At 38.6% G+C, this 13,458-nt stretch overlaps 1 protein-coding gene across 1 annotated transcript; it reads right to left on the reverse strand.

The window, feature by feature from the left end:
* Positions 1-1,095: 1,095 nt before the first annotated feature.
* ptger4c (prostaglandin E receptor 4 (subtype EP4) c) lies at positions 1,096-7,650 on the reverse strand. Its single transcript, XM_039735932.1, has 2 exons — positions 6,566-7,650; positions 1,096-3,486 (listed from the first exon to the last, which is right to left on the reverse strand). The coding sequence occupies exons 1-2, from the start codon at positions 7,397-7,399 to the stop codon at positions 2,857-2,859; spliced, it is 1,464 nt and encodes a 487-aa protein (XP_039591866.1). The 5' UTR covers positions 7,400-7,650; the 3' UTR covers positions 1,096-2,856.
* Between the last annotated feature and the right edge of the window lie 5,808 nt (positions 7,651-13,458).

The raw sequence follows: 13,458 nt of genomic DNA on the forward strand, positions 1-13,458 counted from the left end.
GTCCCAACTTGAGCTGACCCTCTTATGTACTCATTTCTAATCCTATCCATCCTCATTACACCAAGTATAAATCTTAACATCTTTAACTCTGCTACCTCCATAGATAAAGTACTTTATTTGTCCCAAGGGGAGAAATTTGGCAAAGATGACCACCTGCATTAAACAAGCTTTGTTAAAGAATTAAAGGAAAGACCTATAGCAAGAAAACCTATTTTAGCACATATTAGTGCTTAGAACTGATTAAATTAGAGCTGATTATAATTCAGTCACATTCAGATATTATTACATAAGGTAGGATTTCTCTCATCCATTGATTATTTAGTGGCTCAGTGGTTAGCACTACTGCCTCATGGCCCAGAGTTCTGTGCTGAGATTCAGTCTCGGTCTCTGTGTGTGGAGTTTGCATGTCCTACCTTGTCTGCATGAGTTTTCCATTGGGTACAATGGCTAACTTGTGACTTTAAACTGCACTGGTGTGACAGAGTGGGAGTTTGACCCGAGTGGATCCTGAGATGGCCAGGATTGGTTTGTCTGTCTGTGTACTGCTGGGACAGGCTGCAGCTCCTCAGCTCTGAACTGGAGTAGGTAGGTTGGAAGGCAAATGGGTGATTTGCTGGTATTAAAAATATTTCTTCACTACAAATAGCATAAATTCAAACACAAACTATTAGGAAATGTATATTTATTTTCCATACAAATACAGCAAAATTGACTTAAAAGTATGTTTTGTTATAAAAAGTACCTTTATTCAAAATACAGAATATTAACATCTGAATGCATTTCAAGTAACTTCCAACATGCAATACTATTACAAACATTTTTGACCTTTTATACACACAGTATTTTTGAGATTTATTGTAACAATCGTGACGCTTCCTGTTTCAAATATAATAGCTAAAATCATTGCATTGAATTACTTAACATACCTCAATGACCTTTGAAAATGCCCCTCTCACAAGCCTTCATAAGGATATCAATAATTCACTGCTAGTAAATGATCCAGATGCAACACCATTTGACATATTTTCAGTATACTAAGATTGTAGAAAAAAAAATTACAATAGGAATTTAATTTAGTTAAATACATTTATGAAAATAGTTCCATTTACAGGCACATCCAATTTTATTTCTGTTTGGAAGGCAAATATAAATTAATGTTGTTTACTACATATCATATTTTAACAACAAGTGACGTACAGTACTTATAGATGTGTGACCAGAAGCATTTCCATGGGCTGCTCTCACCGCCATCGAAGTTGCACCATTCAATGCCTTAAACGTGTGTCAATGCAATTTACCAAGTAGGATATTAAGAGCAATTTCAGCACCAGATGCACCTCCATCAACTCATTGTGGTGTAGTGACTAAGACTTTGGGCTTCAAACCCTGCGACTGGCACTGTGTAACCATGAGCAAGTCACTTCACCTGCCTATGGTCCAACTGGAACAAACAGAAATGTGACCAATTGTATCTCAGAATACAACTGGATAAAGGCATCAGCCTAATAATAAAATTTTTTTTTTTGCAGATTGCCTGCAAACCTTGTGTTTCAGTGCTTAAATAGGACAAATGGAGGCAATAAAAGTAAATTTCCTTTTACCAAGCGCACAAAACAAAAAATTCTCCCTCGGGCAAGACTAGTGAGCCATTTACTGCGCTCAGCTCCATCATCTATCCCAATGTGCATATGGCTTCCTAATCATGTCTGAGCTATGCAAAATAAGCACTAACATTTATTCAACTATTTACTATCAGTTTATCTTTCGGTATTTAACAAAGATACTTATCCACTTATCAAAATGAGCAAATTTATGACAATTACCTTGTGTGAGCTTAATATAAATGTATAAGAGAATGCACAATAAGTGGAGACATAGGAAACCTGGGAAGCGACCCTTAACAGGATACGTGTATGCTAACATTTGGGTTGCTGTGTGAAATGAACATCTTTACGGTAGCTTGCCATGATTCATCAGCAACATTAACACATACAGCTAGTTGATGTTTGTTTGAGAGAGATGTGAATAATGGAGCAACACCAAGCCTATAAAGTTACAAACTAGAGCATTCTTCCCAGTCATTAACACTGCACGAGGGTATTATAACTGTGAAGTGCAATGTGCCGCATTTTTAGATAAATAATTCAGGGCACAACAGCATTAGAAATGAACTGTCATTTATAATTCAAACCAAGTTGTTGTGCTTGCAACTTATTGTAATGTTAGTGTTATAGCTAAACCAAATAGAGAAAAAAAATAGTTTTGCTCTTGGTGTCACTATTAAACAAAGACTTTATTTGTTAGCACTTCTTTACCAGTGCCACTGAAATACTGTCATGATTCATCATTTTTAAATGTTTATGTAATAAACGACAAGATACGGTTAACACAGCTACATCTTTGCACATTACAGCAGTTTTGCCTCATCAGATATGCCTTTTTTGCTTACTTTCACAGTATTATTAGAGTTTCATCATGAAACCTTCCCTTAATACAGTTTATCCTGTCAAGCTACACATTTGACAAATAGGCAACCTAAAGATGTATTGCTTTACATTTTGGGTGAACAATAATAGAAGAAATGATCTGATTGCTGCTCAACAGTTACCTTAGACCACTACAAACTCTTATTGAAGAAACAAACAGCAGGTCCAGTTAGAGACACAACATTTTGGATGTGTAACCTTCATTAGATGTGACGGGAACAAACTCTTATGAAAACCTGGTCTTCAAAACTGCTGGCCACTTGGTGGCGCAAGACATTTGTAAATTTTCAACTAAACATCAGGTTGAAATATCATTGCACTTCAAGTTTATACTTTATGTACTTTAATATCTAGTAAAGTGCTGAATGCCCTATATGCATTTCTCAGACACACATGATGTAGGCGTGCTGAAGGTGCAGGTGACCATCTCAAACTGTCTGTCCGGTGTCCGCTGTACAGGTGGTCCTTGTGCAGGTTCACAGCATTTACTCACCTCTGGGGTGGAAGTCTCTTGAACAATATTACATATAACAGGTTTGGATGGACTATTATGCTTATCAAAATCAAGAGTTGTATCATGGTGAAGGCTGAAGGGATGAAAGTTAGACTTAGATATGTCCAGATCCCAAGTCTGCTGGATGGTAAAATCAGTAAAAGATTTAGTCCGCACATCAGCATGCTTCTGGGTGCCATGTCTTTCATCACGAATCTGTAGAGACGCGTAACTAGTAGTGACACTGTTGATATATGACGGAGGTGTATGCTGCCCGCTAATCCAGCCCACTTTACGGGTGTGATCTTCTTTAGCAATTCCCACTGTTCGTTTCACTCGCTCACAGCCTTTGGTCAGCAGGTTCTTCCGACATAAGATGTACACCCATGGATCGAGAATGGGGTTGAAGGAGGCAAAGCGGATAACCAGGAGGTCATTGCGATAGTCTGGTTTACCACCCGCTAAAATAATGGAAGGGCCATACAGCTGATTTATAAATATCTGCACCTGAAAATGAATGACATAAAAGAGGTTTTAAAATTAAATGACTAACATTCCAATACAATGCATACGGCAGTGCTTTTACTGCAAGGACAGGTTGTCCCCAATGTCTGGACTAAACCCATATCCTTAATGTAAATTTGATTAGATGCCATGTACAGTGGATTCAGAAAGTATTCAGACCCCTTCACTTACTGCACACTTCATTGTATTACAGATTTAATTTTAAATGGATAGATTTGGCATTTTTGCCAATCAATCTACACTCAAAAACGAACAATAACAAAGTGAGAACATGTTTTCAGAAGATTTGCAAATTTGTTAAAAATTAAAAAACTGAAATCTCTCATTAATATAAGCATTCAAACCCATAATTCAGTACAATGTGGAAGCCCCTTTAGCAGCAATTATGGCTTCAAGTCTTCTTGGGTAAACATCTACAAGCTTTGCTCACCTGAATCTGGGTAGTTTAGCCCATTCTTCCTGGAAGATCCTCTCACACTCTGTTAGACAGCATAGGAAGCATCTGTAAACTGCCATCTTCAAATCTCTCCACACAAGTCCTATAAAGTTTAATTCTGGGCTTTGACTGGACCACTCAGGGACAGTCAGAAATTTATCCCAAAGCCACTTCAGCATTGTCTCGACTTTTCACTTCAGGATATTCTTGTGCTGAAAGGTGAACTTTTACCCCATTCTGAAGTTGCATGAACCCCAGAGCAGGTTTTCTTCATGAATTCTCTGTATTTTGCTGTTTTTCTCCTTCCCTCAATTCTGACTAGTCTCCTTGTTCCTGCCTCAGAGAAGCACCCCAATAGCATGATGCCAACCCCACCATGCTTCACCGTCCGACATACTTTTGTCTAATCAGATTTTGTCTAGTCAGACAAGACAATCTTTCTCCTTATGGTCACCCATCTCAGCAGAGGACTTCTGAAGCTCTGTTAGACTGACCATTGAGTTCCTGGTCACTTCTCTGACCAAGGCTCTTCTTGGCTGCACTGCCACCTCTAGGAAAAATCCTGGTGTTTCCACACTTCCTCCATTTCCCAGTCATTGAGCTCATTATACTCCTGGGAATGTGCATAGCTTTAGAAATGGTTTGATACCCATGCTCTGGTCTATGCCTCACCACAGTTTTATAATGGAGGTCTACAGAGAGTTCTTTGGACTTCATAACTTGGTTTTATACACAGGTGGGTGTGTGCCTTTCTAAACTATGCATGTCCAAACAATTCAATTTGCCACAGCTAAACTCCAAACAAGTTCTAGACACATCCAAAGGATTATTATAATGATCAAGATACCTCAATTTAGACCAAAATTTAGAGTTTCACAGTATAGGGTCAGAATGTTTACATAAATTAGGGATTTCAGTTTCTGATTTGTAATAAATGTGTGGAACCCTTCTGAAAACATATTTTCACTTTGTCATTTTGAATGTTTGAAAATAGATTGTGGGCATCCTGGGTAAAAATGACAAATGGATCCATTTAAAATTGAATCTACAACACAATATACTGTCCAGATTGCGAAGTGGTCTGAATACTTTCTGAATACACTGTAAATGTGCCAACATACATATTTGAAATTAAAATTTACTAAGCTTGCCTTTTAAGGCAACATTATCTCAGAGGACATTGTATTTTTTAGATATTGCATTTCTGTTTATTGTTAGCATAAAAAATATTACTTATTAGTAATATTGATATAGGGACTCATATTGAGGATTGCTTAGTCATTTTAAAAACACATTTTAATAGAGTTTTTGTGCCAAAACCAGTAATGGTTTTGTTTTGTTTCCTATAATAAATCTAACTGCTTAATGGAAGCAAGTAAAGCTTACAGTGATGGATACATACAGATAGCCCATAGTATAGTATCTATGCATTTGATACAAACCGAACCTAAAAGGAGCACATTTTCTTCAGAATGTATACGCATAAAATCAATAACCGATCTACTTAAAAACATCTTTTTCTATCTTATGTGTCTCCCCACATAAATAAACCCTAGAGAGTTTCAATTACCTAAATTATTCAGCATGATTCTTTATTAGAATACGATAACAGCCATCGAAGCGGTTGGCCGCTACTCACATTTGAAACGCGTCACTCAGGTAACAAAATTACAGGCACGCGCACGCGCACGACTACGTGCACACGCACTGCTTCATAGCCTAGGGAGAAGGGACTCCTACCTCGACCGCGTCACACTGTGTGAGGTTTGCTCCTATTCATTTTATTTTTTTTTTCCTTGCAGGATATACTTCAGGTTTCCTAACAGGCGCATCTTAAATTTAATGGAGTCTCTAAATCGGTCGGCACTTTTGAACGTGAGTAGGCTCTGCAATGTACTGACGCTCGGTCCATGGATGTTGCCTATACCTTTCTCCCCTCTGCTCTCTCCAAAGTGGAAAAAGTCACAATTAGGACAACCAACGTATGGAGCGACAAACAAGACCTGTTCTTTTAAATGAATTACTTAGACAAACATAAATCTTTATTTCGAAATAGCGAGTTTTCTTAAATGATCTCTTTATGTAAAGTCGCATGCTGTTTTAGTTTAGTCCTTTAGTTGTTGCAGTGAACTGTACCGAGCCTATACCATACATTGAGCCATGCGATAAACGCACAGGTAACACATCTGTCCATCCATTTTCAAACCTCCTTATCCTGATTAGGGTCACACATTAAGTTTATTTCTTTCTTACAGAGGGTGGTGCAGCGGGTAGTGCCGCCTGACAGATTGACCATCCTGGTTTCGATTCATTCGCCAAGTTGTTTTCAACGTGAATTTGGGTCTTTACCCATCACATCCACAAAGACGTGCTGACTGCCAATTCCAAACTGACCCCGTGTGGGCGTGCATGCATGCGGGACGCACCTGCGATTAAACTAGCGCTCTGTCCTGGGACAATTTTCAACCTTAAGCCCGATGCTGCAGGAGTAGGCTCCCTACCCCACGACCCTGAATTAGATACCTGAGTGGGATAACATGATGATGGAATAAATGTAAATTGGCATTTGAAACATTTCATTATGAAAAAGCTTGTTATTTTAAAGTTCGAAAGTTGGTTACATACCACAAGTGGAATTGAGCAGACCAGAAAGACAATTGTCATGAATATAAGCAGCCAAAACATCTGGATTTCAGCAGCTGATGTTGCGTTGGCGAGTCGCGGGAAGCGTCGCCTGGGTCTGCCCACATCTTTCCCGGACACCTCTGCTCGCACCAGTCGGGCTCTCTGGCTCATCCGCACGAGTGAGCCGCACACTGCCAGATTGCACAAGACAGTCACGGCAATCAGCAGGATCATGAATCCTCCGTACAGGTAGGAAAAGGATGCTGAAATTGGGTTTACAGACCTCCAGTCTAAGAAACACCAAGTGCCAGGAAAGTGCCTCACATGAGCACCGAAACCGAAGCTTGGCAAAATGCACAAAACAACATTTATAATGTAGGTGACAGCAAGGGCCAGCCTTGCCATTGTCCTATCCACGTAGTGCGAGTAGAAGTAGGCATGATTTATTGCCAGGTAGCGTTCGATGGCCATAGCGCACAGTATGGACATCCCAGCTGATCCAAAGAACAGCATGGAGAAGGAGAAGAAGTCACATAACATATAGCCTCCTGGCCATTTACCAGTTATGTAAGTCGCTATTACCACGGGGCTGGTAAAGCAAGTTCCCAGGAGATCAGTCACGGCGAGTCCGCACACTAAAGTATAGAAAGTTGTTTCTTTTTGTTCCTTTTTTGTAGTGCATAGGACCACTATGGCGATGAGGTTTCCTAAGACCCCCAAAGCGAACATAATAGCAGAAGGAGCCAGGGCTCTTGATTCCAAAGTTAACGGCAAGGAGGTGTTAGCGGGGATTTGTGTAGAATTGGCAAAGTCGGCATCCACTGTAGGCAGCATTTTTGACTTTTAAATAAATAAATACGGCTCTTTAAAACGGAGCTAAACAGAAGGTTGCTGGAAACTCGTACATTATAAAAACCAAGAGAAGGCACGAGTCAAAGAACGGCAAATGTAAGCTTTGCGGATATCCGTTTGTCGCATGTCTTCAATGCATTGGGAAAGTTCAGGCTAACAAGTCCTTGGAATCATCGAGATCTGGAAAGCAGGGGAAAAATACGAAGGTGAAGCCTCTTGTTCTGCGGCATGCCGAGGCGCACAGCCAGTTTGCACTGAGCTATCGAACTCTTGTTTTAAAGAGTTTCGTGCGCCTCTCCAGATGATGACATGCCGATCGCTGCTGACGCTTCACATACGCGCGACTGAATAGGTTTACACCCCTTTGCCACACGACACAGATACGATTCCTTTATGTCTTTTTGCACAGTTCCGCGTGCAGTTTCTTAGGGGGGCTTTGATGGCGTGGCGTCACCATATGGATGCGCCGCTGATACTCTGCGTAATTTTTAGCCTAGAGGCGAGATCGGTTTCACATTGGAGGTGTGTTTTAAAGCATCGCTATTGAAACCTAATAAATGCAATCAGAAACATCCGTTTTAACGTATCTTCGCCATTATCAATGAGTTTTATATCAGTAATTGGACGTACGGCAGATGCTGAAACTCTTAATATCTTATTTTAAAGGTGTACTTACACAATTCAGCAGCAGATGAAAGCAGAAAGCCTCCAGGAGAAGATACTTCACATTACACAGAAGACGACGATTTAATGGCAATGAATAAAATCTTTTTATTTTCATGGGCCACATAATTCGGAAATTTTAACCCAGTTGTTATCAGTTTATGTAGTCTGATGTATTTAAAAACAATTTCTGTTTCTTCAAGCTCGGTGTTAGATTAGCAAAGTCATGCAACTAAAATGAATGTCTTTCATTGTCAAAACTGACAAACCCCAGAAGACTGACCGTCCATGCCCTTTTTCATCTCTTCAGGATGGAGTTAACCTTCAACTGTGTTTTTCTTTTAGAATCAATATTTACCTTAATCTGAGGGAATGAAATCTAGGAGACAATTGTCCCTCGAGTATCAGATGTGTTTGCTAATTTAGGTGTGAAGGAAGGGTCAGAGATTCATTTATTTATTAATCTCAATCCATTTTTCCATGTTCTTCACCAGCTTATACCGCCCCGTGTCCACAAGATAATGGGGACTAACCCCGCAGCAATGGATGCTGAGCAAAGTTCTTAGTAGCGTATCAATTTATCTTTCATAATTATTTTTAAGATGTTACATAACATGTTTATGTAAATATTTTCAGGCATTAAAAAATATAGATTTAATTGGTTAATATTGCTACTGGTTTTTAGTTAAGTGATTCACAGCTCTTGTACCATTAGGTCTGGTGTGTCATCTGGCAATAATTCCAGCATAAACATTTCTACTGGAGAAATTGTCTTATTTGAACGAATATACAGTATTTATAATGACTTGCTTCAGTATTAAAAGTTACTACATAAATACTCTGTTTAAAGTGTATGCTTACTTTCTGATATGCAAAAGTGGAAACAGCCATGTGGAAGGAGTAGAGGAAAACAGAGAAAGAATTGGATTCATAATTATAATGAAGACCTCCAATATTACAGACTGGATTTGAGAACTCTTGAAATGTTAAGAAATCGAGTACAATGGAGACAATCTTGTTAAAAACCTCACCATAAATGTCAGCTGATGGATGATTAAGAAGAAGAGGTTCATAAGAGAAGGGGGGCAGAGAGTTTGTGGTACAGTGTGTAGCATTGTATACCTCAAAATTATGGGTATTTGTTCTTCTAAATACTGCCAATTACCTGTACAGGATTTCTTCTGGTTTTTATTTCCTCCCTCATTTCAAACAAATCTATTGTGTATTAAGTTAACTGGGAACTAAGTGGTTTCAGGCAGATATTTGTATGCATACAGGTTACATTATAAACCATTTGCTTCTATATAAAAAAATGGTTAAGTACTTGGTGGCATAGTTTGGAAATCCCCAAGAGTCTTATCTGTTAAGGGTAACCAGTACATTAGTACTGTAATCACATTTTACGTGGATGAGCAGCTTCTCTTTGGAAATTCTTATACTCTCATATATTTTTTTCATTTATAAACATAACTGAGCTCTACAAAAATTTTTAAATTTAGAATTATGCTGTGCAAAACTAGATTCATGAGAGGATGACTCAGTATTTGCTTGGGCTATATTGCCATATCAGAGTGCTTGAACCAGGAATACTGTGTAAAGTTTACAATTTCTTCATCTTAATGTGGCTTACTCACAGTTACAAATCAGAGATTTAGGTGATTGATGACTGAATTAAGAATCACTTTGATGGGCAAGGGGTACTGTCCAGACTAGGCTTTTCTATTATACCTCTACAAGGATACGCTATGGACCTGCACAATCTTGTACTAAACATACAGCTTTTGAAAATTAGTAAATAATAATAATGAAAATACGGAAGAGATAATAAATAAAGAATTGTAACTAATTTTGACTCAACTAGCTTTAAATTTACTTAATATCTGACACAGAGTACTCCTTTACAGCATTCTGTAATGTAAAAGGTTTACAAAGTAACCTGAGAACAGTTAGTTACTAATACATAATAGATGTGTTTGAAATGAAGGAGGAAATGAAAACCAGAGTAAATCTTGCACTGATAATTGGAAGGCAGACAGTATGTAGTGCAGAAATCAAAACAGGTATACATAATGGTAAGACATCAGTGCTACACAATACCACTACCCCACTCCGTATAGCTACATGAATCTCTTCTTTCTCATCCATTGGCTAACATTGATGATGAGGTTTTAACGAGATGTTTCCAACGTAGTCAGTTTTTTTTTATCATGTCAACAGCAGGTCTCAAACTCAATCTGTAATATTTCAAGTCTTCTTTTACATTATCGATCCAATCCATTTCTTGCTCTCTCTTCCTCTACTTCTGCCTCCTTCCTCATAGCTGTACAATGGTTCAGATAGCAGTCATTTCTCCCCCATTCTTGTTAAATGCCCAAACCAAGCAAGTGTTCTTTCTCTGATCTTATTGATTAATGTTCTTTCCTGCTTTAGTATTTCCCTGATCATTTCATTTTGTAGTTTATCCTTTTGTAATTTGCCCAATATTCTTCTCAACCAAATAATTTGCGCAAACAGTATGTTGTCCTTGTCTGTCATCTAAGGACTCCAGCACTCTGATTCATATAGTACCACTTGGGTGACAAGAGTTTCATAGACTATATACTTTAATTTTTTAGAGATATTGTTTGTTTCCCAAAGCTTGCATACTTTTCTAAATGCACCTGAAGCCAAGCCTATTCTGCGCTTCATGTTCTTTATCGTTTGCCTGTTTTCATTACTGATCCTCCCAGATACACAAATTCATTTATTTGTTCAATATCTTGTCCATCAATGTTTTCCTTCAGCTTGTCTTGATGTTATCCTGTAGTCATTATTTTGGTTTCCTGAATGGTCATTTTCAATACACTGTAAATCTTTTGGTGTTATTATAAGCTTTAATGATCAACTCCTGAAGTTGTCTACAAAGCATAGTTTATTTACAGTTTGCCCTTCCTAGTAATACTCCATCTTTAATCTTTTTCAGTGCCACCCATCATTGCTCCTTAAAGTAAATTGAACTGATATAGAGTGTAGAATATAATGGGTGCCGTACAATGGCCGGAACACGGATACAGACAGGCAGACCACACAACTGAAAAACAGCACACTTATGACTTCTTTTGTTGCCTTTACAGCACAGTACACAAATCACCAATCACCAGGGGAGCACAAACCCCTTTCTCTTCTCTTCTCTCCTCTCCTCTCCCAGCAAACGTTATCCTCCACTTCCCGACTCTAGCTCTTTGAATGGAGTGAGGCGACCTCCTTTATGGTGCACCTGGAAGTGCTCCAGGTGATCTCCGATCCTCATCCAGCAGCACTTCGGCACCCAGATCCTCTTCTGGTAGCACTTCCAAGTGAGGTTGAAGAACCACCCACCCACCCAGCTGCAGCACCACTTGGTGGCTCCCCCAGATCCCAACAGGGCTGTATCCAACTCCAACTTGGGTGGCTGCCACCTAGCACTCCGGGGGAGGTAATGCTCTGGCCATGCTTCCTCCCCTGGTCCTTCAATCGTGGAGGCATCCCAGCCGGGCCGTCTGCCACAGAAGACTTAAGTTGCACCCTTACCAAACTCCTACTGCGACTTGAAACCAGTCTGTTCAATGTCTACCCTATTGCACTCACAGACTTACTTTTAATAACAGCACTAGCTCTTCTGGTATGCCATAATTTTTGAGTACGTGCCAGAGTCCCTGTTGCTGCACACTTTCTAAAGCTTGTTTGATATTATGTTTTCCTCATAATACTTTTCTCCCAGCTGTTGAGTTATAAACAGTTGATCATCTTAGAGTTCTTCTGCCAACCCTAAATCTTGTCTGTTCCTCTACCATTATATCTCCCACATATCTGTATAACTAAGAATACTTAATAGACTAACACCATGATAATTTTTGCATTCCGTTGTCATTTTTCTTGTGTATTGAAACAATGATGGTTTTGCATCAGTCTAATGGGCAATGTTTTTCTTCATAGATTTTATTATACAGTGTGCACATCATTTTAACTGAACATTCTCCCCTTGTCATTTCCACTTTTATATTGTCCACTCCCGCACCTTCGTTACTTTCATGTTCTTTATTTGCTGCTGCAACGTCTTCCTCTAAGGTATTCTTCATGTGTTCATGGGTGTTTTTTGTAGGTAATTGATATAGTAATGTGTTATCCTCAGAATATTTTTTATTGTACAGATCTTCAAAATATTGTTTTGGTTGAACTTTGGTATGTGTCTTATTGTCCATTGTTTTGCTGACTTGTCCTTAACTGTTGGTATTTTTACATTAATGGTGTATTCTTTATGAACCTGTCCTTGGAACATTTTTCTTGTACCAAAGTATAATACTTTTATAAAGCAATTTTATCTTGTAATTGATTTGTTTCAAATCTTGTCATAATTTATTGTCTATGTATTGTCTTAAACTCTATTTTTATTTTGGGCATCGCCAACTAATGATGTGATGCTTTATCTGGTCTGGAAAACACATTGATACACTCCTCCACCTTCTGTTAACTAATTGAAGGTCTATCATATTCTTGATTTTACCATCTGGTACCTGCCATGTCCACTTCCTGTATGCCTTTCTCTGACAGAATATTATATTCATTATCAGTATTGCTAGAATAAACATTATTAATACACTGAGGAAACTGGTTACATTTTGTTTATAACATTATAACCTCAGTGTCATAGGACCTAGGTCTATGTGGACAGAATTGAGCACAAGAAAGGACCTGACACTTAGTGGGATGCTAGTCCTTCACAAGGCCCACTTTTACACCCAGAGCTAACCTAACATGCACGGCTTTCGGATGACAGAATAAAAGCAAAGAACTCACAATGTACAAACTCCACATAAATGTTGAACAGGCTGGGATTCAAGCTAATGGTACTGAACAATTGTGCTACCAGTGCTAACTACCTAGTGTGCCACTGTGTCCCCAAGTAATGTTCAGGAATTCCTAAGACATGAACAATTTTAAAAATATCAAAGTTAAAATTTTGACCTTATGCTGCTTATGAAGAAATTAAAAATTTATGTAAACAGTCATACTATGGATCATTACTTGAAAAAAAAAAGCTAATAGAAAGGCACAATACAAAAGTAAATATTCTTGTTATAATATTTACTGTAAGAGATTAATATTTAATGCCAGTAAGATAACAGCGGGCATGTGTGTGTGGAGGGAGAGATTAAGAAAGAGTGTAGTTTTCAATCAAGGGACAACTGAACAAAAATTTCTGATATACATGTAATCTTGCATAATCCTACTGAGGGGTACATTTAATCTGTAGAGTTTAAGGTCACAATGAACCGGTGATCATCACAGCAGCATTGAGTAGGCAAGAGGCAACCTGCTGCTGCCGGTAACATCAGGCAGGTATGTGGAAATGATGAAAA

This window comes from Polypterus senegalus, chromosome 14, assembly GCF_016835505.1.
Source record: "Polypterus senegalus isolate Bchr_013 chromosome 14, ASM1683550v1, whole genome shotgun sequence".
In the NCBI taxonomy this organism is placed as follows: Eukaryota; Metazoa; Chordata; class Cladistia; order Polypteriformes; family Polypteridae; genus Polypterus; species Polypterus senegalus.